Below are 27,950 nucleotides of genomic sequence, written 5' to 3' on the forward strand. Positions count from 1 at the left end.
GTGTTGTCCTTCTCAACTGATACTAAAATAGATGACACGAAATGTGTTGCTGTATTGCATCACAAAAGCAAAGGGAACCCTGTCCCCCTCCTATGATGTCGTCGGGTAATTCATCACACTGGGAAAAGCCAACTTGACAATCCTTAGATTTGCATTTAGGTACAGGCAAGAAAAAAATCCCACTATCCGATTCCTTGGTCACCAATCTCAACAAGTGGTGAGTGGTGACAACCGGATGGCAACATGATGACACTTTTCTACACCTGTTGTGGCCAACTCAAGTCATTTTTCGATGGAAATGTTTCCTCGTGGGGTCGACAACAAATACTAACATGCGGGATAGGATACACTCACTTTGATGATGCTGGGTACAATGGAAAGTAAGAGAGGGAAATGAGCAGTTAATCACAGAAATAAATGTGGAAGAATGGCAGTGAAAGGTAAAGACTTGGGAAAAAGAAAATGAAAACAGAAAAGTCAAAGGAATGGGGGTTGACAGGTCACAAGTGAATGAATGGTATGCATATCATGAGCATGGGAGAATGTGATCAATAGTCATATGTACAGATAAATATTAGATTAAAATAATGCTACATCAGGAAGCAGGTTGGCTAGTGAGTGTTTTGCAGAGCGAGGGCAAGAGTTTGTTACCCCCTGTAGACTAGTCCTAGAGCTTCAATCCAACTGCTGCCTGCTTCATGTTCCACCCAACTCAAGGCCACATTCATGTTCACCACACCATTGTAGTGCCGCTAATGACCCTGTTTATGCGTCACCCTGTCTTCTTCAACCACTCTGCTGAAGCCTTTTGTACATTCCTGCACTGCTATGGCCCTCCCTCCTCTTCCTCTTCTTCTTCCTCCTTCTCCTCCTCCTCCTCCCTCATGAAGAATGACCTCCCCATACTGCTGGATGGCACTGGCCAACCTGCTTACTGTGCCATATCTTGCACACCTGGCACCTTTGCAGAGTTGTCAAGCAAAGCATCTGGTGTCGTACATTCATCACTTCACTTGCTTTTTGGGATTTTTGTTTCATCTTTTCGCCTTCAGGTTACTTTGAAGTATTTACCCACTACGTATATTTCATCCACTCACTTAATGCCTTCAGAATTATTTCCATGCATAATTTTTTTTCTCTTGTTTAGCAACACAGTTCAAAATATTCTAAAACAAATTTGGAGGTTTATGAAACTTGTACCACACATTTGTTCTATGAGATGTTGAAGCTGGTAAACAGCAGAGGATGTTTACACGCCACACACTCCATGCATGTGAAAGCCAACTGGTGGATTTCTGTCGCTGGTGGAGTGCGCTGGTGTCAGTCTTGACGCCAACATAGTGGCACCATAGTAGACGGCAGCAGAGCATGGTGCCAGACCCGACCCTAGGCCAGCTGCCACAGGGATCAAACGAACACCTTGGATAGGGCATCAGCACCAGCACTGGCAATGAAGGGTTTGGTGGGGTGGAACGCAACATCAAATATACTTTCATCGAACTTCTTACGGTGAGCTGTGATCTCCTGCACACACTGTTTGCTGTCAAGTTGCCACAATCGAATGCTGCAGTCATGACCTGTCAACAAAGAAGTATTCAGTCATAAGACATGTTAACATCTTTTCTGTAAAAATAGAAAATAATACCTATTACCTTAAGAGGCAACTAACTGAAAACCCATAGCCCCTATAGTCTCCCTATGGTGCCTGGGCCTTCCCATATATCTCTTTGAAGAAATATTGGATATATCTGTGCTGTATTTGTGTGATTTAGAAAAGGGCGTGGATTTGCAGATCAAGTTTTATGAGCAAGGTATTCAAAAAGTTTTGCCAATGGGTAACGATGTCTTTTGGGCTTTCATTGAGCTGGAGATGGTGTATGACAGGATTGAAAAGAAACTTTAAGGAATGTGTTGTGGATGTATGGGATTGGGAAATCTGCCAGGGGCAGTTTAAATTTTTTTACATGAGTACAAGAGCTTGTGTGAGGGTAAGGAATGAAGAGTGTTTTGGGGTGAAGGTGGGGCTGTACTGGGGTTGCACAATATCACCATTGTTGTTCAACATATATATAGGAGTGTGTGCTAGGCAGAATTTTGAAGTTGGTGAATGAGGGTAAATGGAAATGGAAAGCAAGCCAACCCCACAGCACACAGCAATAGTCCTCTGGGTTGAAATACTGAATTGTTGTTTACATTTTTTTAGTGTGAGACTGATGAGAGATATTGGGCCCAGTGTAGAGACCATGTACCAATCCTTCATGGCTGCACCTCCAGATATGCAAGGACATTAAAAAACATTATAAAGGTCAGTAGGGAGATGATTCTATCTACAGTCCATCTGACCCAATCACCACATTCAGGTATTGCTGGTCCGTAGTAGCACTGTTTGTATACAAGATCCACTCACTCCTGATATACACACTTTCCATCTTTACACCATCCATTCCACACACATATCATAACCAAGGTCCTAAGAATTCACATACTCCCTGAGAGAAGGTAGAGTCCATTAGGGTCGACAGCAAGTGAGGTAACCGAGTCGAGATGTGCTACCATGGACTGCACCAGCCGCCCGGTATTGTTGTCCCAGAATCGAATGTGTCGGTCTTCATGACCTGTTATAGTGAGGGGCAGAGTCGGGTGTGATACAACCTGCGGAGAGAAAGTGGTCAAGTGAACTTAATATATTTTATACCTATGCTACTAGATTCCACAAAAATATAGAATTGTATTTGTATTGTCTTATATTCTGTTGCCAATAATTTACCCCTTTATTCTTGGTCTTCCCCTTAAGTTTACTCCATTCACCTCTGCTTTCCACATATCTTTTGTTAGTCTTTCCTCATTTGTTCTTTCAATAAGCCAAAACCACTCCAGCATTCTTTTGATAAACCTTACCAACCAGCCCCCTTTTCAACCCTACTCTCTGCATTGCCTCCATATTTCTATCTACAAATAACATATTCATAACCTGCATTAGAGTTCTTAACCACCTAATCTCAAATGTGTTTAGAATAATCCTTTGTCTCCTTCAAAGTTTTTACTCCATACAGTGATGTGGGCATAACCACTCCTCATACAGTCTACATTAATCCCTAGGTATCTAGGTATCCAGATAAAATGGGGGAGGAGTATGACAGAAATTTTTTAAAGCAATAAAAAGATGTTTTGGAAGGAAGTTAACAGAGGATGGGGAGGCAAGTCAAATAAAAGAAGAAATAGTAAAAGGTACAGATGGAGAGATGTTGACAGAAGAGGTGGCATGGGAAAAGTGGAAAGAGTATTTTAGAGAACTGTTGAATGTGGAGGAGGATAGGAAGGAATTGGTAATAGCAGTGAGATATGCTAAGAAAATGACAGTGATGGGAGAGGAATGGAGGAGAAATAATAAAAGATGAGGTGGAAGTAGTTTTGAAAATTATGACAGCAGGTAAGGTACCTGGGTTAGATAGGTGTCCTATGGAGTGTCTGAAGAATGGAGGAACAGTAATAGTGGACTGGCTAGTGAGGTTGTTTAATGTGTGCCTAAGGGAGGATAGAGTGCCAGAGGACTGGGGGAGTGTCTGTATAGTTCCACTTGAGAAGGGAAAAGGGGACAAATGTGAGTCTAGTAGTTTCAGAGGGATCAGTTTGTTGAATGTAGACATATGGGAGGGTTTTAGGTGAGAGGCTTAGGAGTGGAACAGAGGGATTGGTGAGGAACAGTGTGGGTTTATGAAAATTAGGGAATGCATGAATCTGATTTTTGTGGTATGGCAGATATATGAAAAAGTTTTCGCAAATGGTAAGGATGTTTTTTGGGGATTTTATGGATTTGGAAAATGCTTATGACAGGGTAGACAGAAAGACGCTGTGGGAGATTTTGCAGATATATGGGATTGGGGGAAAGCTGTTAAGGGCAGTCATGAATTTTTACAAGAATAGTAGAGCCCATGTTAAAATTGGAACTGGAGAGAGCGAGTGGTTTGAAGTAAAGGTGGGACTGCGACAAGGATGTGTCATATTGCCATGGCTGTTCAATGTGTACATGGATGGGGTGGTGCTGGAGGTAAAGGTGAGGGTAATGGGCAGGAGACTGGAGATGGTTAAAGAAAATAGAGAAAAGTGGGAGGTGAGCCACTTGTTATTTGTTGATGACCCTATGCTTGGCAGAGTCAGAGGAGTGATTAAGGGAGTTAATGAAGGGGTCTGGGAAGGTATGCAATAGAAGAAAGTTGAAGGTAAATGAAGTAAGATGAGGTGTATAAGGGGAGAAGATGGCAGTGAGTTGGCTACCTCCCTTTTACGAGGGAAAAATCCCCTAGTATACAGATAGATCTATTTCTCAAGACATTTCTTTTTCATTCTCCCCTCACATGGTTCACTTATCCTATAATTAATTCACATCCACCCACACTTTTCCCTTCCCTGCTACATATGACCTCTAAACACTTGCAAGTCCAACACTTCTTTTTTTAATGAGTTAGCCGAAAAAATAATTTGGCATCAACATGAAAATATATGTAGTGAATGTCATTTACCCCTTATAAAGAGGGTGGCTGAGCTGTGGAACACACCCATTCTATTGCCTTTCCCATGTCGGGAAAGAATAAAAGGAAATATATCTATATATATATATATATATATATATATATATATATATATATATATATATACACACACACACATGTATACAACACTGAATGGGTCCCAGTGATTAGAGATACATTTTAATAACCACAATGCACTTTAATTCTAAGCCATCAACATCAGGAGACCCAATGTAGGTCACATGCAGCAATTGAAATGCGGTACTGCCAAGGACTCGAACCCGGCAACCACATGATAAGTGTCATAGTAACTTACCAACTATGTTATAAAGAGAGATTTTTTGATAGTGTAGTTGGTAAGTTACTACGACACTTGTCATGTGGTTGCTGGGTTTGAGTCCTTGGCAGTACCGCATTTCAATTTCTGCATGTGGCCTCCATTGGGTCTCCCGATGTTGATGGCTTTGAATTAAAGTGCACTGTGGTTGTTAAAATGTATGTGTGTATATATATATATATATCATACATACATATACCAAAGGCTTTTTCCCCCTTACACAGAGGATAGCCAAAAAGAAAAAGGCATAGAAACCACTCCCGCCTATTCCATTCCCTATATATTCCACTTCCCTCCACCCTCCCTCTTATCTTGGCACTTCCTGGATGACGGGTCATCCCTGCATCCTGTCCACTGCCCTGGGTCAGAAGCAGTGTTGCAAGACACAGCACATCTACAGCAAGGCCGCTTCATAACTTCGGCGACCCCCGCTCTCCATCCCCTCATGCAGAAAAACAGAAGACGAGGAGAAATCCCTTCGGGCTGCATCAAATTTTTTCTCATACACTTCCTCACCCCCCATCCCCCACCCACTCCCCCTCATGCATCACAGCATCATCCATACACAACCCTTCTCCATTCATCCCTATCTTCTGTCCTCTTCCATCCTTCCTTAACAGACATTCCTCTCTTTTGTAATGCCCCTTTCACCCCATCCATCCATCTCATCCTAGGTCGCCCCCTCATATTCACTCCTTCCACCTCCACCTTCCACACCTCTTTTACTAATCTTTCTTCACTCATTCTTTCCATGTGTCCATACCATCCTAATACTCTTTCAACAACCCTATCTCCCAGCTCTCTTTCCACCACTATTCTCCTCTTCACCTCTTCATTTCTCACTCTATCCAGCCTAGTAACCCCTATCATACTTCTCAGACATTTCATCTCAAACACATTCAAACTCCTTTGCTCTTCCTCTCTTATGTTCCATGTTTCTGCCCCATACAGTGCTGTTGGCACAATCACTCCTTCATATAACCCCCTCTTGGATACATTCCCAGATGTCTATTTCTCATTACATTTTTAATCCACCAAGGCATTTACTCCCTTCTCTCAATCTACATTCTACCTCCATCCCCACTCCTCCCTTTCCTGCCACATTCACTCCCAAGTATCTAAAACTATCTACTTCCTCCAGTCTCTCACCCTTAATACTCACTTCCAGCCTGCTATCACTCTCTCCCCTTGTACATGTCATCACCTTACTTTTGCCCAGATTGATCTTCAGCTTCTTTCTTTCACACACCTTCTCAAACTCTGTCACTAACTTCATCAATCCCTCCTCTGATCCTGCTACAAGTGCAGTGTCACCAGCAAACAACAACTGGCTTATTTCCCACTTTTCTCCATTTTCTTTAACCATCTCCAATCCCTGACCCACTACCCTTTCATTTACCTCTCGCACCACCCCATCAATGTATAGACTGAACAGCCAGGGCGACATAACACATCCCTGACGAAGTCCCACCTTTACCTCAAACCATTCACTCTCTCCATTTCTAATCCTAACACAAGCTCTACTACTCTCGTAAAAACTCTTGACTGCTCTTAACAGCTTTCCTCCTATCTCATATCTGCAGTACCTCCCACAATGCCTTCCTGTCCACCCTGTTGTAAGCCTTTTCCAGATCCATAAAAGCCCAAAAAACCTTACCTTTTCCTATGGCTTTCTCACATATCTGTCTTACCACAAAAATCTGATCTACACAACCCCTACCTGTCCTAAAACCACACTGTTCCTCACCAATTACTCCCTTTGTTCCACTCCTAATCTTCTCCATCAAGACCCTCCTATAAGCTTTCCCAACTACACTCAACAAGCTGATCCCTCTAAAACTACTACACTCACACTTGTACCCCTTTCCCTAGTAAAGCAGAACTATACAGGCACTCCTCCGGTCCTCCGGCACTCTACCCTCTCGCAAACATCAAATAACCTCACCAGCCAGTCCACCCACCATAACTGTACCTCCTTTCTTCAGACATTCTGCATAGCATCAATCCAACCCAGGTGCCTTACCTGCTCTCATCATCTTAACAGCTGCTTTCACTTCATCTTTTCCTATTTCTCCTTCATTTTCCTCAATCATAACTCTCATCTTCCAATGCAACTACCTTTCCCTTCCTATCCTTTACATTTAGCAACTCCCTAAAATACTCTGCCCATCTTCCTCTCACTGCCTTCTCTTCCATTATTATCTCTCCATCTGCACCTTTTACCTTTTCTTCTCTACCTGATTTGCCTCCTCTTCCTCTTTTAATTTCTTTCCAAAATATATTTTTATTACTTACAAAATTTTCTGTCATACTCTTACCCCATTTCACATCTGCTCTCCTCTTTGCTTCCTTAATCTTATGCTTAACTTCCCTTCTCTTTACTTTGTACCTCTCATATGATTCCCTTGTCCTAATTTGTAGCCAATCTATGAATGCTTGTTTCTTCTCTTCTACACCCTTCTTTGCTTCCTCATCCCACCACTCACTACCCTTCCTTCTATTTCCCCCTGCCCTCCTTGTTCTACACACCATCTTTGCACACCTTATGACTCCCACCTTGAACCATCCCCATTCCTCCTCCACTCCTAGTCTCTATCCTTCACTCCCTCCCACTCCTCTTTCAGCTTTTTATACTCATTCTCCTTTTTTTTCTCATTTAAGCAGTTCACTCTAAGTACCTCCCTACCTTCTGCCCTTTTCCTCTTTCTCCATCAATTCTCCACTCCCAATTTACCTTCCACCAGAAAATGATCTGATATTCCCCCACTCTCCTTAGAACATGTACATCCTTAACTCTTCCTACCATACTCTTATCACCACTATATAGTCCATTAATGCTCTATCTGCCACCCTTCCATCCACCACCCTCTCCTATGTGTACTTATGCTTGACTTTCTTCCTAAACACTGTATTTGCTATCATCAACTCTCTTTCAAGACGCATCTCCACCAATCACTCCGTCTATTGGTTCGTTTCCTACCCTAGCATTAACCCCTTCCATACGGTGCCGCACACGTAGGCGTCATGGACTTAGATCTCAGTGGCAGCAGCCAATGCCAGCCGTACGACGTGTCGTAATAATACTCGCATCATAAAATATAGTCACCGCTTATATCGATCGTTCTCTCTTTCACCCGCGAATTTTGAATACCACAGAGAATGGGATTCAGGGCACATTTGAGAGAATGTAAAAACACAGGGGCGACTACAATAAATATAATCAAGACGCCGATATGGCAGCCTCGCGAATACACTCGCTCCCCATGACGCCTACGTGTGCGGCACCGTATGGAAGGGGTTAACCACTTCCATACGGTGACGCCTACGTAGGCGGCATGAGGAGCAAGTGGGTACTCGATGATGCCGACGTCGGCATTACAAAGGATTACAAAGGCGGAGCATACCGACAGGAGACCTTTTGATCCATATCTAGGTCGGATGCGGAAAAAAAAATCATATTAATAATAAAATAATAAATAAAAACTATAATAATGTAAATAACAAATAAAATACATAAACACATGCATAGGTATAGTTAAATAATAAACAAACAGGCAAATAGTAAATAATAATAAATTTACATATAACTAATAATAAATGAAAATCAGACAGACAAAAGATAACAAAACAAAAACAAATAATATAAGATAAATCATAATCATTACAGCATCTTACTTAGGTATTTATCTAAATGATTCTTAAAGCTTCGAACTGAACTACATTGCACTACCTGTGCAGGAAGTTTATTCCATTCATTAACTACACGGTTGGCAAAGTTGTTTCTACCCACTTCCAAATTGAATCTATTTCTGGACAGTTTGAGACCATTGTTTCTTGTCTGATTCTCATTCAATGTGAATTTGTTTTCACTTTTGATGTCAATTCCCTTTAAAATCTTAAAGACCTGTATCAAGTCACCTCTGAGTCTACGCTTTTTTAGGGAAAACAGATTCATGTGTTTTAGTCGATTTTCATACGATTTATTTCTGATATTTGGAATCAGTTTTGTGGCTTGCCGTTGTACTTTTTCCAGTCTGTCAATGCCTTTAATGAGATTTGGTGACCATACGGAAACAGCTTATTCCAAATGTGGACAAACTAATGATTTATATAGCTTGTTGATGAGTGATGGACTTTTGAAATCAAAAGATCGCGCAATCTTGATTATATTTATTGTAGTCGTACCTACGTAATCTCCATTCTCTCTAAACTGGCTTCATCAATTTTCTATGGTTATCAAAATACACGGGTGAAAGAGAACGAACGATTGAACACCGACTTTATTTTTTATAATGCGATTATTATGACACAACATCGCACGTCGGGCAGCTAATGCTGCCAGACGTGTGATGTGCCCCAGAGTGAAGAGGTTAAGGTCTCCCAATACAACTACATTGACATTTCTTCCTAATCCCTCTATGCACTCGTTTATATCTACCCAAAAAGCCTCCCTTTCCTCTATGCTCTTCTCACTACCAGGCCCATTTGCTCTTACAAAAACCCACATCTCCCTTCCCAGCTTCACCTTCATCCACATCAACCTTGATGAAACCTCCTTCCACTCCACTACACACTTACTTATCTCTTCACTTACTAGTATAGCCACCCCTTCTCTCCCTCTTCACTCCTGAGTACCTCCCAACTACACTCCCAATCTCACACTCGCTCTTCCCTTTCATTTTAGTTTCACTCAAAGCCAGTACATCTATCTTTCTTCTCGCAAACATACTGTTTATCTCTTCCCCTTTACTCTCATCTGTACCATATCCACGCACATTAATAGACCCAAACCTTAGGGTACTGGTTGTAAAACTCCCAGACCCTCTTATGCCTTTATTTTTTTTAAGGAATGTCTCCTTTGGGGCTATAGGTAGTAGGACTCCTAATCCCATCCCTTGTCCCATTTTTTTGTCACCTCTTATGACTCAAGTGGAAAGACTTGGTGGTAGCATTCTATTCCCCCACCACAGGGTAGGCAAAACAAGGAAATGAATATTCAGAGAAATGGTACAGGACAGTAGCAAGGGGTTGGGGGACAGCATAACGGAGGGACAGTCGTAGTATAAAAGTGTCATCATTTCTCTATGAACAGAGTTTTCCTCTATCACAGAGAAAATGATGTGTGGCTCTGGTCCATAGGGGTGCCCCATATAGACCCTAAAGTATCAACTGCATGCTACTCTGCCACAATAACATACATACATACATATACCAAAGCCTTTTTCTCCCTTACAAGGGAGATGGCAAAAAAGAAAAAGGCATAAAAACCATTCCCTAATACACTCCACTCCCTTCCACCCTCTACTTTCCCTCTTATCTTGGCACCCCCTGGATGATGGGTCATCCCTGCATCTCACTCACTGTCCTAGGTCAGAGGCAGTGTCACGAGACACAGCACATCCACAGCAAGGCCGCTTTATTAAATCGGCGTCATCTCCCCCTCTCAGTCCCCTCATCCAGAAAAGGAGAAGACGGGGAGAAATCCCTTCAGGCTGCGTCAAATTTATCTCACACATACTAACTCACCCCCCCATCTCCCCACCCATTCACAACATCATCCATATACAACCATTCTCCATTCACCCGTCTTCTGTCCTCTCCCATCCTTCCTCAACAGACATTCCCCTCTTCCCCAAAGCCTCTTTCACCCCATCCATCCATCTCATCCTAGGTCACCCCCTCCACATCTGCCTTCCATACCTCTTTTACTAGTCTTTCTTCACTCATTCTTTCCATGTGTCCAAACCATCCTAATACTCTTTCATCCACCTTATCTCCCAGCTCCCTTACCACCCCTGTTCTCCTCACTTCCTCATTTCTCACTCTATCCAGCCTAGTAGCCCCCATCAAACTTCTCAGACACCTCATCTCAAACACATTCAAACTCCTTCTCCCTTCCTCTCTTATATTCCATGTTTCTGCCCCATACAGTGCTGTTGGCACAATCACTCCTTCATACAATCTCCTCTTAGCCTCCATTCCCAAATGTCTATTCCTCATTACACTATTTAATCCACCAAGACATTTACTCCCTTCTCTCAACCCTACATTCTACCTTCATCTCCACTCCTCCCTTTCCAGCCACATTTGCACTCAAGTATCTAAAATTATCTACTTCCTCCAGTCGCTCTCCCTTAATGCTCACTTCCAGTCTGCTGCCACTTTCACCCCTTGTACATCTCATCGCCTTACTTTTACCCACATTTATCTTCAACTTTCTTCTTTTACACAATGTCCCAAACTCTGTCACCAACTTCATCAATCCCTCCTCTGATCCTGCTACAAGCGCAGTGTCGTCCGCAAACAACAGCTGGCTCACCTCCCATTTTTCTCCATTTTCTTTAACCATCTCCAATCCCTGACCCACCACCCTTGCATTTACCTCTCGCACTACCCCATCCATGTATAAGTTGAACAGCCAGGGTGACATAACACATCCCTGACGAAGTCCCACCTTTACCTCGAACCACTCACTCTCTCCATTTCTAATCCTGACACCAGCTCTACTACTCTCGTAAAATCTCTTGACAGCTCCTAGAAGCTTTCCTCCTATCCTGTATATCTGCAAAACCTCCCACAGTGCATTTCTGTCTACCCTGTCATAAGCCTTTTCCAGATCCATAAAAGCCCAAAAAATATCCTTACCTTTTCCTATTGCTTTCTCACATATCTGCCTTTCCACAAAAATCTGATCTACGCAACCTCTACCTGTCCTAAATCCACACTGTTCTTCACCAATTACTCCCTCTGTTCCTCTCCTAATCCTCTCAATCAAGATCCTCCCATAAGCCTTCCCAATTACACTCAACAAGCTAATCCCTCTGAAACTACTGCACTCACACGTGTCCCCTTTTCCCTTGTAAAGTGGAACTATACAGGCACTCCTCCAGTCCTCCGGCACTCAACCCTATCTCCAACAAACATTAAATAACCTCACCAGCCAGTCCACCATCACTGTACCTCCTTTTTTTTTTTTAGACATTCTGCATGGCATCCATCCAGACCAAGTGCCTTACCTGCTTTCATCATCTTAACAGCTGCCTTCACTTCATCCTTCCTTATTTCTCCTCCATTTTCCTCACTCATCACAGTCATTTTCGTAGCACTTCCCACTGCAACTATCTTTCCCTCCCTAACCTCCTTCACATTTGGCAACTCCCTAAAATACTCTGCCCATCTTCCCTTTATTGCCTTCTCTTCCATTATCATCTCTCCATCTGCACATTTTACCTTTTCTTCTCTACTTGATTCACCTCCTCTTCCTTTTTTAATTTCTTTCCAAAACATCTTTTTATCAATTTCAAAATTTTCTGTCATACTCTTACCCCATTTCACATCTGCTCTCCTCTTTGCCTCCTTTACCTTGTGCTTTACTTCTCTTCTCTTTTCTTTGTACCTCTCATATGACTCCCTCGTCCTATTTTGTAACCAATCTATGAAAGCTCGCTTCTTCTCTTCTACAACCTTCTTTGTTTCCTCATCCCACCATTCACTACCCTTCCTTCTATTTCCTCCTGTCCTTCTTGTTCCACACACCCTGTCTGGGGTATTGGCTGCATGTTATGGCAAAATTGCATGCAGTTGATACTTTAGGGTCTATATGGGGCGCCCCTATGGACCAGAGCCACACATCATTGTGTCTGTGATAGAGGAGCACTCTGCTCACAGAGAAATGATGAAACTTTTATTATACTACTATTGTCCCTCCGTTATGCTGTCCCCCAACCCCTTGTTGCTGTCCTGTACCATTTCTCTGAATTTCATTTCCTTGTTTCGCCTACCCTGTGATGGGGGGAAAAGAATGCTGCCACCAAGTATTCCCACTTGGATCATAAGAGGGAAGAAAAACGGGACGGGGATTGGGACCAGGCATCCTTCTCCCTGTAGCCCCACAGGGGACATTCCTAAAAAAAGTAAAGGCATAATGGGGTCTAGGAGTTTTCCAACCAGCACCCTAAGGTTTGGGTCTTTTAATGTCCAACCAGCACCTTAATAAGCTTTGGGTCTTTTAATGTGCGTGGATGTGGTACAGATGAGAGTAGAAGGGAAGAGATAGGTAGTATGTTTGTGAGAAGAAAGGTGGATGTGCTGGCTTTGAGTGAAACCAAGTTGAGAGGGAAGGGCGAGTGTGAGTTTGGGAGTGTAGATGGGAGGTTCTCAGGAGTGAAGAGAGGGAGAGGGAGAGAAGGGGTGGCTATACTGGTAAGTGAAGAGATAGGTAAACGTGTAGTGGAGTGGAAGGAGGTTTCTTCAAGGATAATGTGGATAAAGGTGAAACTCGGAAAGGAGATGTGGGTTTTTGTAAGTGCATATGGGCCTGGTAGTGAGAAGAGTGTAGAAGAAAGGGAGGCTTTCTGGATAGACTTAAATGAGTGCATAGAAGGATTAGGGAGGAACATCAATGTAGTAGTATTAGGAGACCTTAATGGTAGGGTAGGAAATGAACCAATTGATGGAGGGGTTGGGAAATGTGGAGTTCCAAGAAAGAATCATAGTGGAGAGTTGATGTGTCTAGAGAGTTGATGATAGCAAATACAGTGTTTAGGAAGAAAGTCAAGCATAAGTACACATGGGAGAGGGTGGTGGATGGAAGGGTGGTAGATAGAGCATTAACGAACTATGTAGTGGTACATAGGAGTATAATAGGAAGATGTTAAGGATGTACATATGCTAAGGGGAGAGAGTGGGGGAATATCAAATAATTTTTTGGTGGAAGGTAAGTTGAGAGTGGACGATAGATGGAAAAAGAGGAAAAGGACAAAAGGTAGGGAGGTGCTTAGAGTGAACTTAAATGAAAATGAAAAGGAGGAGTACAAGAAGAAGCTGAGAGAGGAGTGGGAGGGAGTGAAGGATAGAGTGGAGCTAGGAGTGGAGGAGGAATGGGGATGGTTCAAGGAGGGAGTCACAAAGTGTGCAAAGATGGTGTGTGAAGATATATATATATATATATGTATACATAGAGGAAGAGAAGATGAGAGATGAGAGAAAGAGGAAGATTCCCTTTACTCACCCTGTTGATCTGTCTATTGACTGAATTGCCCGACTGGTCAGGTTCTGTGTCAAGTCTTATCACAGGCTTTCCAGTTTCTAGATCAAAGATGACACAGTTTGCAGTATCAAAACTACATACAAACTGATTCCTAGTCTCGTAAACAAAATCGACTGAGGTTGGAGTTCCATCTGAAACAAGAAAAGTTATAAATTATATAAACATATATATTTTTTATGGAACAGGACTCTACTACTCCATTCATAAAAAATAATCATATATGCAATCATTCACTCAATCTTCTAGCATTTACTCAAGGTTACCTGCGAGTTATCACTCTTGCAATGTCTACCACTCTACTAATAATACGTACATATACATTATGGCCATTTCCCTTTTCTGGGGAGGGAGTCAAAGCATACACCATCCCAAAAAATACTAAATGCTCACTAAATAACAAATATTTAAATCTGTGGTTCTAGAGTTTCACTGAGTGGAAAACCAACAGCCACACTGTGGCTGGCAATGGTCCACTGGTTCTCCTACCGATCTCTCTAGAAAGAAACTTTGGAATGTTGTAAAACTGTTTCTGTGTCATTGGATGAAAGTAATAGGAGGAAGGGAGCAGTCACCATTTGTCAACTCTTTCATGTGTATTAAGATTTAAGAAATACAACTTAACCTCTTGAATACAATGATGCCTATGTTTGTATCATGAGCCATTAGTGGGCTGTTCAAGGATGCTGGCATCGGCTTCCTGGTTATATTTATTTTGTAGGTGTAGCTGAGTGACCCCTGTATTCTGTGAACAAGCTTGATCATGTTTTCTGTGACAATATATTTATTCAGGGTGAAAGAGAATGAGTATAACAGCTGTAACTTTATATTTTGTGATGCAAGTATTTTGATGCACTGTCGTACAACAGGCAACCTGATGTGCACACAAATATTTGACTCTTATTGCAAACGTTAAGTTGAAAGAGAGATCATGGGCCAATTCAGAGACTGAGAGTCATTCCCTCAGGGCTGTGCCTCTTGATGGAGGTGAGGGTGAGAGGGTTCATGAAATTTGAAAATAGGTAACTCCATTGTTCATCTTGCAGGACCACCACAAGCCAGTACCTATCATTGATCCCTCGCACACATGCATCCATACCAATAGCCCTCACCCCAAATAAAGAGGATGGTCAAGTCAATGCACATTCTATAAACAAGTAAAATAAATATTAACTTACCCTTCTCAAGGGCAAAGGTGGAAAGTAATGGAGAGACTGCATCTGGTGACCAAAGTCTGACAGTGGAATCAGCACCACAAGAGAGAAGATTGTGTGTCTGAGGATGGTACACCAGACCCCAAACAGAGTCTGTGTGGCCTTGTAGTGTCCCTTCCAATACCCGTGGGTCTGCAAGGAAATCAAATACATAACAGGAAAAAGTTATCAACAGCTAACATTAATTCTATTTAAGCTTATGCCTGACAAACACTAAGATCACATGATAATCATACATACATACATACATATACCAAGGCTTTTTCCCCCATACAAGGGAGGTAGCCAAAAAGGGAAAGGCATAAAATCATTTCCACCCATTCCATCCCTGAATACACTCCACACCCCTCCACCCTCCCTCTTATCTGAGTACCTCCTGGATGACGGGTCTTCCCTGCACCTTGTCCACTGCCCTGGGTCAGAAGCAGTGTCACAAGACACAGCACATCCACAGCAAGGCCACTTCATTAAATCGGCGACCCCCCCCTGGGGGTGCGAGACATGATAGCCAGTGCAATGTTACTATATATTTACCATGAGAAAACAATGTGCATTCATTGTATCCTACTAAGTGACATTTTTATTTTTAAATAAAAAAGTACCTTTCTTCAGTAACTGAATATATCTAATAATTTCTTAGCAAGTTTTGTATCACTAACCCTTTTCATACATTTACATTGTAGTTATATCAAGGGGTATGGGCACTGAAAAAGGTTAAGAACCATTGCTCTAGTCTCAATGAGCCATGCTTTCAAGGAACAACACCAAGACAATGGAGGAAGGCCTGAACACACCAAAAAGGTATAGGACTCCAGTCAAGAAAATGAAATCTGATCAGTACCAGAATGGTTCATTAGACTTAGGTCCCAACCTCCACTCCAATGAGCCTGATCTCCAGAACATGCCCAATATTGTTCATTGACTCACAACACTTCAACTTCCTTCCATCCTATACTCATTATTTCCCACTTATAAAGGGGGTGGCCAGCCAAGGCACACACACACACACACTTCTCATCACATTCCACACCCATTTGTTCTCCTTTCTATTTTTAGCTCTTCAAGAATAAAGGCTTATCCCTGTCATACACACACTGCTCAGATCAGAAACAATGCAACAAGGCACACCACCTCCACAGTAATGCCCAACAGGTAAAGCTGGTTCGCCCCCAACTATTTTATTACAAGATTACCCCACCCCAACCCACAAGCCACTCAAGATTACATAACACATTGGAAGAAATCCCTTTGAGTTCCATCAATTTATCATCCATTCAAAAACATTCTCCACTTACATTAGCTCTTCTCTCTTCCCTGCTCTACAGATATTCTCATAGTTCCCAGAGCACCCTTCACCCTATCTGTCCACTTTATTCTCAGTCTTCCCCTCATGCTCACTCCATCCACCTGTGCCTTCCACTCTCTTTTTTGCTAATTTTTCATCACTCATTCTTTACATATGCCTAAAGTTATCCCAGTATTCTTTGATAAAGCCTCCCTGCCAGCACTCAAGGTAAGGTAAGTTTTTCATTGTTTACTTCTGTTAAATAAAGTGTCACTGGCCACAATATGCAAGTTGGCAATATTTACACATGGATACAAAGTAACAATATGTAATAACAACTCACCATAGTAATTGTATGGATCTATATCTGATGAGGGCACATTCCAAACCCGTATGGTATTATCTATACCTCCCGAGAAACATTTCTTGCCCTCTGTGTTCATAGTTAGACTCAGCACAGGACCAATGTGGCCCCGGAAAGTGTATACTGGCTCCACATCAAGGGAGGCTGACCTGGAAGTAAGATCTGTGTAAGTACAGTACACATACTAGCTTCAGCAGATATTAACTCACTAATGTTGTTAAGCTAAATCTAAAATAAAATTACTATTCTTCTGGTCAAATGGTTAGTCCATTGGTTAATCACCTTGTTTACTTACATATACACATTAAGGCCCTTTCTCCGTTACAAAGACGATCACAAAATCAAAACACACATTATACCAAATAGCCTCTTCCTCCATATACAGGAGGTGTATGTATATAAGTGCATCCATAAAATGAATACATTAGTTGCAAGCACAAAATCTGTACAAGAGAAACACTCATGAGACAGCTCATAATAAGAAACACACTAGAACTATGTTTCCACAGATTTGGACAATAAAAATAATAATGATATCAAGTAAATAAACACAAATAAACAACACAGACAAAACAAAGTAAGGCCTTACGTACAAAAACCAAATCCTACCCATACAGTACCAGCATACAATTCTATACAAAAACCAAAACCAATCACTCTTCATATCACATGCACAGCCCTTACAGGACAAGAAATCAATTCCAGCACCAGACTACTTAATATTGACATCCTACCTCCATTAACCCAACAACACATCCATCAAATCAATCAATCCATTGTACTTGGTCTTTCCTGCAGAAGACCTACATCCATAAAAAAACGAAGTTCACAAAACAAACACTTCTACCTAAATCTACAAATCCATCGAGTAAAATCTTTCAATTATCTTTAATAAAATTCCTCCTATTATAAATACTTACATACTCCATAATAACTCTTTATCAACCTTGTCATACATTTTCCCCAGGTCCATGAACACCCAAAATACAGTCCTCCCTGCCTCAAAGACAAACCAATTCCTCAACCCCTCTCGATGCTCACATTTGTCACTCACCCATACACCTATCTACATTCAACAAACCCCTCTTTCCAAAACTAACAAATTCATGCCCATCATACTTTTCTTCAAACACATTCCAATCAATCATGTTACACCCTTCCCTAAGACATACCTCACACCTCACTCATACATAACTGACTTACTTCTTGGCTGGAACAGTCTTTTGCAAGTTCCAGAGCTTAAGCGTTGCATCCTCGGAGGCAGTAATGAGGACGGGTTCCTGTGGGTGGAAGCACAATGCCCGCACGCCATCAAAATGTGACCGCAGAGTATACTTGGCAGTCCAAGTCTTGCGGAAGTTCTCTTTGGTTGAAGCAATTGGCTGCAAAGTAAACAAAGTAGAAAATTATTTCAATTTCCCATTTCACACCCCTGCCCTTGTGACTGACTCTAAGGAGACTGAAGCAGATGGTGACAGTTCAGAAGGGTGTGTGTCATGATCATTAATTACATTGCCCCTCGTCTTTCTTGCAAGGAGAGGAGAAAGTAGAGTATATCTGGGGAAGAAAATAACATAACGTGATAAAAATAAATAAATAAATAAATAAATACATACATATATCAAAGGCTTTTTCCCCCTTACAAGGGAGGTAGGCAAAAAGAAAAAGGCATAAAAACCATTCCCACCCATTCCATCCCTAAATACACTCCACTCCCCTCCACCCTCTACTTTCCCTCTTATCTTGGCACCTCCTGGATGATGGGTCATCCCTGCATCTTGTCCACTGCCCTGGGTCAAAGGCAGTGTCACAAGACACAGCACATCCACAGCAAGGACGCTTCATTAAATCGGCGTCACCCCCTCTCAGTCCCCTCATGCAGAAAAGGAGAAGACGGGGAGAAATCCCTTCAGGCTACATCAAATTTATCTCACACATACTACCTCACCCCCTATCCACCCACCCATTCCACCTCATGCATCACATCATCATCCATGTACAACCATTCTCCATTCAACCCTGTCTTCTCTTCTCTCCTATCCTTCTTCAACAGACATTCCCCTCTTCCCCAAAGCCCCTTTCACCCCATCCATCCATCTCATCCTAGGTCACCCCCTTATGTTCACTCCCTCCACATCAGCCTTTCATACCTCTTTTACTAGTCTTTCTTCACTCATTCTTTCCATGTGTCCAAACCATCCTAATACTCTTTCATCAACCCTATCTGCCAGCTCCCTTACCATCCCTGTTCTCTCCACCTCCTCATTTCTCACTCTATCTAGCCTAGTAACCCCCATCATACTTCTCAGACACCTCATCTCAAACACATTCAAACTCCTTCTCTTAACATGGAACACCATGTTTCTGCCCCATACAGTGCTGTTGGCACAATCACTCCTATATACAATCTCCTCTTTGCCTCCATTCCCAAATGTCTATTCCTCATCACACTTTTTAATCCACCAAGACATTTACTCCCTTCTCTCAATCTACATTCTACCTCCACCTCCACTCCTCCCTTTCCTGCCACATTCGCACCCAAATATCTAAAACTATCCACTTCCTCCAGTCGCTTCCAGTCTGTTGCCACTTTCACCCGTTGTATATCTCATCACCTTACTTTTACCCACATTTATCTTCAACTTTCTTCTTTTACACAATGTCCCAAACTCTGTCACGAACTTCCTCAGTCCCTCCTCCGATCCTGCCACAAGTGCAGTGTCGTCAGCAAACAACAGCTGGCTCACCTCCCACTTTTCTCCATTTTCTTTAACCATCTCCAATCCCTGACCCACCACCCTTGCATTTACCTCTCGCACTACCCCATCCATGTATAAGTTGAACAGCCAGGGTGACATAACACATCCCTGACGAAGTCCCACCTTTACCAAGAACCACTCACTCTCTCCATTTCTAATCCTGACACCAGCTCTACTACTCTTGTAAAAACTCTTGACAGCTCCTAGAAGCTTTCCTCCTATCCCGTATATCTGCAAAACCTCCCACAGTGCATTTCTGTCTACCCTGTCATAAGCCTTTTCCAGATCCATAAAAGTAAAAAAAACATCCTTACCTTTTCCTATAGCTTTCTCACATATCTGTCATTCCACAAAAATCTGATATACACAACCTCTTCCTATCCTAAATCCACACTGTTCCTCACCAATTACTCCCTCTGTTCCTTTCCTAATCCTCTAAATCAAGATCCTCCCATAAGCCTTCCCAACTACACTTAAACTAATCCCTCTGAAACTATACACTCACACTTGTCCCCTTTTCCCCTGTAAAGTAGAACTATACAGGCACTCCTCCAGTCCTCCGGCACTCTACCCTCTCTCCAGCAAACATTAAATAATCTCACCAGCCAGTCCACCATCACTGTACCTCCTTTTTTTTTAGACATTCTGCATGGTATCCATCCAGTCCAGGTGCCTTGCCTGTTCTCATCATCTTAACAATTGCCTTCACTTCATCCTTCCTTATTTCTCCTTCATTTTCCTCACTCATCACAGTCATTTTCTAAGCACTTCCCACTGCAACTATCTTTCCCTTCCTAACCTCCTTCACATTTAGCAACTCCCTAAAATAGTCTGCCCACCTTCCCTTTACTGAATTATCTTCCATTATCATCTCTCCATCTGCCCCTTTTACCGTTTCTTCTCTACTTGATTCACCTCCTCTTCCTCTCTTAATTTATTTCCAAAACATCTTTTTATTACTTACAAAATTTTCTGTCATACTCTTACCCCATTTCACATCTGCTCTCCTTTTTGTCTCCTTTACTTTGTGCTTTACTTCACTTCTCTTTTCTTTGTACCTCTCATACGATTCCCTCATCCTATTTTGTAACCAATCTGTGAAAGCTTGCTTCTTCTCTTCTACAACCTTCTTTGTTTCCTCATCCCACCATTCATTACCCTTCCTTCTATTTCCTCCCATCCTTCTTGTTCCACACACTATCTTTGTACACTTTGTGACTCCCTCCTTGAACCATCCCCATTCCTCCTCCACTCCTTGCTCTACTCTATCCTTCACTCCCTCCCACTCCTCCTTCAGCTTCTTTTTGTACTCCTCCTATACCTTTTCATTTAAAGAGTTCACTTTAAGCACCTCCCGACCTTTTGTCCTTTTCCTCTTTCTCCATCTATTCTCCACTCTCAACTTACCTTCCACCAAAAAATTATTTTATATTCCCCCACTCTCTCCCCTTAGGACATGTACATCCTTAACTCTTCCTACTTTACTCCTATCTACCACTACATAGTCCATTAATGCTCTATCTACCACCCTTCCATCCACCACCCTCTCACATGTGTACTTATGCTTGATTTTCTGCTGAAACACTGTATTTGCTATCATCAATTCTCTAGACGCATCTCCACTATCAACTCTCCACTACGATTCTTACCTGGAACTCCACATTTCCCAATCACTCCGTCAACTGGTTCATTTCCTACCCTAGCATTAAGGTCTCCCAATACTACTACAGTGACATTCCTCCCTAATCCCTCTATGCACTCATTTAAATCTATCAAAAAAGCCTCCCTTTCTTCTACACTCTTCTCACTATCAGGCCCATATGCACTTACAAAAACCCACATCTCCTTTCCCAGTTTCACCTTCATCCACATTATCCTTGAAGAAACCTCCTTCCACTCCACTACATGTTTACCTATCTCTTCACTTATTAGTATAGCCACCCCTTCTCTCCCTCGCCCTCTCTAAAAATAAAAAATAATAATAATAATAATAATAATAATAATAATAATCATAATCATCATAATAATAATAATAATTATGGTGGCAAGTATGATACAACTTTGAGGGGCGAAACACTTGAGGAAATGGAGAGTTTTAAGTATATGGTTGTCACATGTTGCATTGAACAGAAGAGTTGAATTGGAGGTGAATTATAAAGTAAATGAGGCAAATAAAACATCTGGAGGGAATCAAAAGTTTAACAAGAAACAAGCATCTGAGGACAAATACAAAGAGAAGGTTGTATGAAGAATGATAGGCATTGTAGGGACGGTTAGCATGAAAAATGTGTAGGAAAGGAACTATTGGGTAGAATAGATCAAAGAGTTCTAGGATGATTTGGGTATATGTAAAGAATGAACAAGGAATGACAATCAAAATGAGTGTGGGAAGCAGATATGGACAGAGTAAAATTGAAAGGAAGACAAAGAATGAGGTGAATGGAGATAATGGGACCTCAGGATGTCAGCTGAGAAAGAAAGAAAAAAAGAAAAGAAAAAAAATGTATGGAAGACAAATGAGTGGAAGGGCAGGGAGCTAAACACAGAGAACAGTTGGAGTTTTATTCACTCAGTGAATAAAACTCCAACTGTTCTGTGTTTAGCTCACCACCCTTCCATTCACACACACACACACACACACACACACTTCAGACCAGTATCCCTTACAAGCACAGTAGCAAAAATATGCAAAAAAAGTCATCAAAAACAAATGGACTAAACACTTGGAAGAAAATAAAATAGTAAACCCTAAACAATTTGGATTTAGAAGTGGAAGATCGTGTACCACAAACTTAATTTGCTTTTACTCGAGATTATTTGAAATAATACAAGAAAGAGATGGCTGGGCAGATTGTGCCTTCTTGGATTTGCAGAAGGCATTTGACAAAGTACCACATAAAAAATTAATAAGAAAAATTGAAATAATAGGAGGAATACAAGGTAAGCTACTGGAATGGATGAAGGATTTCTTAATTGGGAGAAAAATGAGAGTAGTACTTAGAGACAAAAATTCGAACTGGGAAGATGTGAAGAGTGGCGTCCTGCAAGGCTCTGTATTGGCTCCTTTAATGTTTGCCATATATATAAATGATATGGATGAGGGAGTAAATTGTTACATGAACTTCTTTGCTGACGATGCCAAATTACTCAAGAGAGTAAGAACAAAAGAAGATTGCAGATCATTAGAAGAAGACCTAGACAAAATATGGGAATGGAGCCAGAGATGCGAGATGAACTTCAACATTAAGAAATGTAGCATAATGGAATTTGGAAAAAGCAAAAATAGAGTATCAGGTCAATATAAAATTGGAAACGAGGAAGTCAAAAAAGTCAATTCAGAAAGGGACCTGGGAGTGATCATCTCAAGTGACTTGACACCTGATAAACATGTCAATAAATTATTTGGAGAGACTTAAATTAATTATTAATATCATATCATCAAGATCAATGAAAGTGGCCTTCGACTACCGTATATACTCGTCTATAGGTCGATCTCGTGTATAGGTCGACCCCCCATTTTTGGCCAAAAAATCTGGAATTTTCCATATGCCTCATGTATAGGTCGAGTGGTTTGTTTTTGTTTTTGGTGCTGTGAGCATTCCACTGCCTTAATGCTTTGAAGTAGCATGGCTTGCCTGGTATAGCAATTGATTATTATGGTTTTTTCACTTCATTAATTCTGATGTATTCTGGTTTATGTTTTTTTCAAGTTCACTGATTTTAATATTTAATAAGTTTCACTGAAATTGCCATTTCAGCAGAGTGAAAAACTTGAACAGATTGCCAAGTACGGTATTCGGAATAAACTGGCTAGGCGTGTTTCGTTAGAAAAAAATTTAACCAACACTCAGAGTTAGTCTTGTAATCTCAACTGTGCGGATGATCAGGCTAATGATAATGTGGAGGAGAAAGATGATGTTGATGTTCCTATGGCTGATGAGGTTGATTCGTATGACGATACTCGACACAGAAGTGAGTGGGAGGAGCTGTTTGGTGGTGAAGATGACGACATCAAGGAAAACGATTTTGGTGGATTTCAGTTAAAATATTTAGGATTATACCATGTGTCACTGTAACAGTAACACGTTGGCAATACTGAACAGTTTGTTTTCGTGATGGTGAGATCCATGCATTGTTTTGGTAATGGAAACAATAACATATACCATGTAGAAAGCTAAATTTAGGTAAATTTTTAGTTTCGACCAAGGGCGCAACATAGCAATAAAAATTGATTATTAATTTTGTAGATTATAATGTATCAACGTAATATGCAATTTTGTGATCAGAAATAAAAAAACAAGAAAGATGCTAAAACATTTCGTAAGTAATGAAGTCGTGTCGGACGAATAGTACGTCATATTTGTTATGATACATGCCGACGACGAAGAAATGAGAAGTTGGCGGGCTTTTCAACCACTTAGCTTGCTGGCTATACAAAGTTCTTGCAGCTTGAAGGAATGCATGTATCTCCGCTCCATAACATTCCTTCAAGAAAATGTACCTGGCGAGGTACTGTTGGAAGCACAGAGGCCGTCAATTGACAGACAAGATGGCGTTCCGATCCTATGCTTGTGGCAAGGTATTTTTCATTTTCACTTCCGCCCACAAAATTGCATATTACGTTGATACATTTTAATTTATAAAGTTAATGATTAATTTTCTATTGCTATATTGCGCCCATGGTCAAAACTAAACTATACAAAAAATAAAAAAAATTGAGAATATCACAGCATTTCATTATTTTTTTAAACAATTATGGGTACTGTAATAGTATACATGATATAATAAGCTCGCCTGTGTTAAGAAATTTAACAAAGAGGTAAAACCACAGTATGGGGTTACCGTCTCTAGAAGGAATTTTAAATGTTTTAGTACGTACCGTGTATTTTATGTACCCATTGTTTACTGGTAGTATTTAGTAGGTAAATATTTTGATTTCTGAACCTAAAGAAAAGGTAAGAGTTCTTCCAAGCCTTTCTTGTCATGTCTGGATTTCAACCTAACAAGATTATTACTTGTGTATAGGTCGACCCCTAGGTTTTGGCCTAAAAAAAATTCCTTAAGATTTCGACCTATAGACGAGTATATACGGTACATGGACGAGGATATGGTTAAAAAAATAGTGGTTACACTAATAAGACCTAAACTGCAACACTATGGGCACCTAGCACAAAAAAGAACATAAGAAAATTAGAAAGAATCCAATGAGCAGTGACAAAAATAGCACCTCCACAATCAAATCTGACATACAAAGATTGGAGAAATTACATCTATCAACACTGAAACAGAGAAGAGAAAGAGGTGATTTGTTGACCATTTACAGAATTATGAAAGGGATGGCAATTCTCGATAGAGACGATTATTAAAATGGAACAGAAGAGAAACAAGAGGACACAAAAAGAAGCTAAAGAAGGACAGTTACAAAAGAGACCTGAAAAAGAATAGCTTCCCACATAGAGTGATTGATGTCTGGAACAAACTAAATGAAGAAACAGTGAGTGCCAAAACTATATATGACTTTAAGAATAAACTGGATGCAGAGAGATACGAAAACAGGTCACTACAAGCATACCTCTTGTCCCGTAAAATACAACTAGGTAAATAAATACACATATGTATATGTATGTATTTTTATATATATATATATATATATATATATATATATATATATATATATACATACATACATATACCAAGGCTTTTTCCCCCTTTCAAGGGTGGTAAAAAGCCTTGGTATATGTATGTATGTATGTATATATATATATATATATATATATATATATATATATATATATTATATATATGTATATATGTATGTATATGTGTAAGTGTAGGGTGAGCGTATGCTTCAACTTGGCCACCCTTCTTCTAAGGGCAAGTCAAGTACAGAGAAGGTCCATGAATCTATCTGATGCCCCAGGTCTCTTGAAGAAGAATGTAAAGGGTCCTGTTAGATTGATGCTAATGGAAGCATAAGCACTCTGAGAAAAATACATTGACAATTTTGGGGAGCTGGTGAAAGTTAAAGATAATAGAAAAGATTTGATTATGTCAGTGAAAGATGTCACAAAAATGTCTGATGGGAGAGCAGAATGACAAGCTATACGAAAAGAGGATACAATGAGCAGTGAAAGTGATGAATGATGGTGAAACACCTGAGTTAGAGGACTGCCATATGGTGACCCCATCCACACCTACTCAAAATAATTAACAAAGTAAATGAGAAGAACATCCCTTCATGTTATATCATCATTTCATAATCTCCCTCCATTCACATCCATCTTTTGCACACTTTTCTCGACAGATATTTTCACATGCCCCCTTTACCTTCATTCATCCATTCATCTTGTTCTCGGCCTTCCTCTCCAGCTCACTCAATTTACTTTACACACTTTCCTACCATCTCCTCACTCATTCTTTCCATATGTCCAAACCAACTCATCGCTCTCTGATCTAACATAAATGACAGCTTCCTTTCCACTCCTTTTCTTTGCCTCATCACCACATTTCTCACTCTCAATTCTTGTGACTCATATTCTCAAACACTTCATCTCAAAAATATTTGGTCCGTTTCTCTCTGCCTCCAAGGCATTCCAAGTCTCTGTTCCATACTATGACATGATTACAATCACTCCATTCAACCATCCCTTTGCATTCATTCATATCAGTCCATATTTGAGAAAGGTTCCTACATACATATATCAAGGATCTTTTACCCCTTACAAGGGAGGTAGTCTAAGTCAAAAGTTATTATTCCATTCCCATCCATTTCATATCCACTTATTCCATCTCCATTCACCACCCCTCTCACTTTGGCTCCTCCTGGATGACAGGTCTTCCCTGCATCTTGCACATTGCTCTGGGCCAGAGGCAATGCAGTAAGACACAGCACATCCACAGCAAGCTCACTCCCTTCCATGCATCAAAGTATCATCCATACACAGCCATTCTTCATTCACCCCTATCTTCTGTCTCCTCCCTTTCTTCCTCAACAGACATATCCCTCTTGCTCAATGCTCCTTTTACTCCATCCATCCATCACATCCTCAGTCATCCCTTCATGTTCACCCCATCCACCTCTGCCTTCCACACTTCTTTTACTAATCTTTCTTTACTCATTCTTTCTGTGGGCCCCCCACAGAGGACTTTGTAGCGCGGAATTTAATGAACCATGCCCTTGATTCAACTTCGCCAGTGGCAGGATTCAAACCACCATCCCCTCGTTACTGCAAGTAACGATGCCCTAACCCACTCAGCCAACAAGCTTCCTAAACCATCAATACAACCACATAAATATGGAACATGATATCTATTACCACATTCCTTTAAAATCTCAACCATTGCCAACACACCACCTCCATGTCAGTATCAAAATCACAGTAATACTTACATCATAGCCAGAATCTGCATCAATAGTGACTGTTAATTGGGCTAGTTCCCCTAATCCTTCCAAGGCATCTTCTTCACCTCCAGGCCCTCCAACAAATGGCCGCCTTGAGCCTGGGCCAAAACTAAGGACACCTTTGGGAGGAGACAATTAGTTAATTACCTGTATTCACAAAGAGAAAACAGCATTTCAACTTTACAAAAATATTTCATGAGCTTTACAACAGCTGGGAAAACTATAGTATTTTAAAATGTCCATTTTGGGGAAAAAGATTAAAAGATACTCATAATAATCAATATTGCATATCTTAAAGACTTAAATCAATAAAATAGTGACAGGAGCAATCTCTTTTTTTTTTTTTTCTTATGTGATGAGAACTTCTGAAACTTGAAACAACATAGAATCTAATAAAATCATTTTGCATTACTCTCTAAGTACATAGAGCAGCAACCAAATAACATGGAGAGCAAGAAGAACTGAAATGAAGGCTATTATGAACGCCAGAAACACCTCCATCCCCTTAAGCACCATAGGGTATTTATCTAACCAAGTGCCACATGAAAATGAAGCTAAAACCATTTAAACCCATATATCTCAGTCCATCAGCAATTCTCAAGCAAAATATCTATTGCTTGATTAAACCAAATTAACATAGGATAAAGCCACATCAAAAAAATTATCCATACCTCATTTACATATTTCACTATATCAATATTCATTCAGTACATGCAAAGCTTCATCATGCTTAAATACTCGTATGCTGCCACCCACTTGGGTTGCCGTGCAGCAGTGCAAGTGCCCACTGTCAAGAGTGCCAATAATATGGGATGTGAGGAATAAGCACACCAAGCCCCTTACAATGACAAGCCAGCTCGGGAAGGAGAACTGAAACAAACTTAATATGGGGCAAACCTGACTTACTGGGCTGGGAGTAGTTGGGGGGGTTGGAGGACGGTGTCTGCCCATCCCCCGACTTGCTTATCCCCCTGGAAGCACGGTAGCGAGCCTTCAGGGTTTCCAGGGGCGGGG

General features: G+C 41.0%; 1 protein-coding gene across 2 annotated transcripts in view; it reads right to left on the bottom strand.

The window, feature by feature from the left end:
* The window catches only part of Cka (Connector of kinase to AP-1), a 57,446-nt gene that overhangs the window by 274 nt on the left and 29,222 nt on the right, over positions 1-27,950 (bottom strand). For both annotated transcript variants that reach the window (XM_076186695.1, XM_076186694.1), the window contains exons 8-14: positions 26,925-27,055; positions 17,979-18,157; positions 16,755-16,924; positions 15,091-15,258; positions 13,877-14,046; positions 2,487-2,652; positions 1-1,577 (exon numbers count right to left, since the gene is read on the bottom strand). The exon at positions 1-1,577 is cut by the window's left edge and continues 274 nt beyond it. In XM_076186695.1, the coding sequence (XP_076042810.1) occupies positions 1,408-1,577; positions 2,487-2,652; positions 13,877-14,046; positions 15,091-15,258; positions 16,755-16,924; positions 17,979-18,157; positions 26,925-27,055 (1,154 nt within the window). In that variant the 3' untranslated portion in view covers positions 1-1,407. The remainder of the gene's footprint in view (positions 1,578-2,486; positions 2,653-13,876; positions 14,047-15,090; positions 15,259-16,754; positions 16,925-17,978; positions 18,158-26,924; positions 27,056-27,950) is intronic.

Source organism: Oratosquilla oratoria, chromosome 6 (assembly GCF_046742065.1).
Source record: "Oratosquilla oratoria isolate Oo_2021 chromosome 6, ASM4674206v1, whole genome shotgun sequence".
NCBI classification, from domain to species: domain Eukaryota; kingdom Metazoa; phylum Arthropoda; class Malacostraca; order Stomatopoda; family Squillidae; genus Oratosquilla; species Oratosquilla oratoria.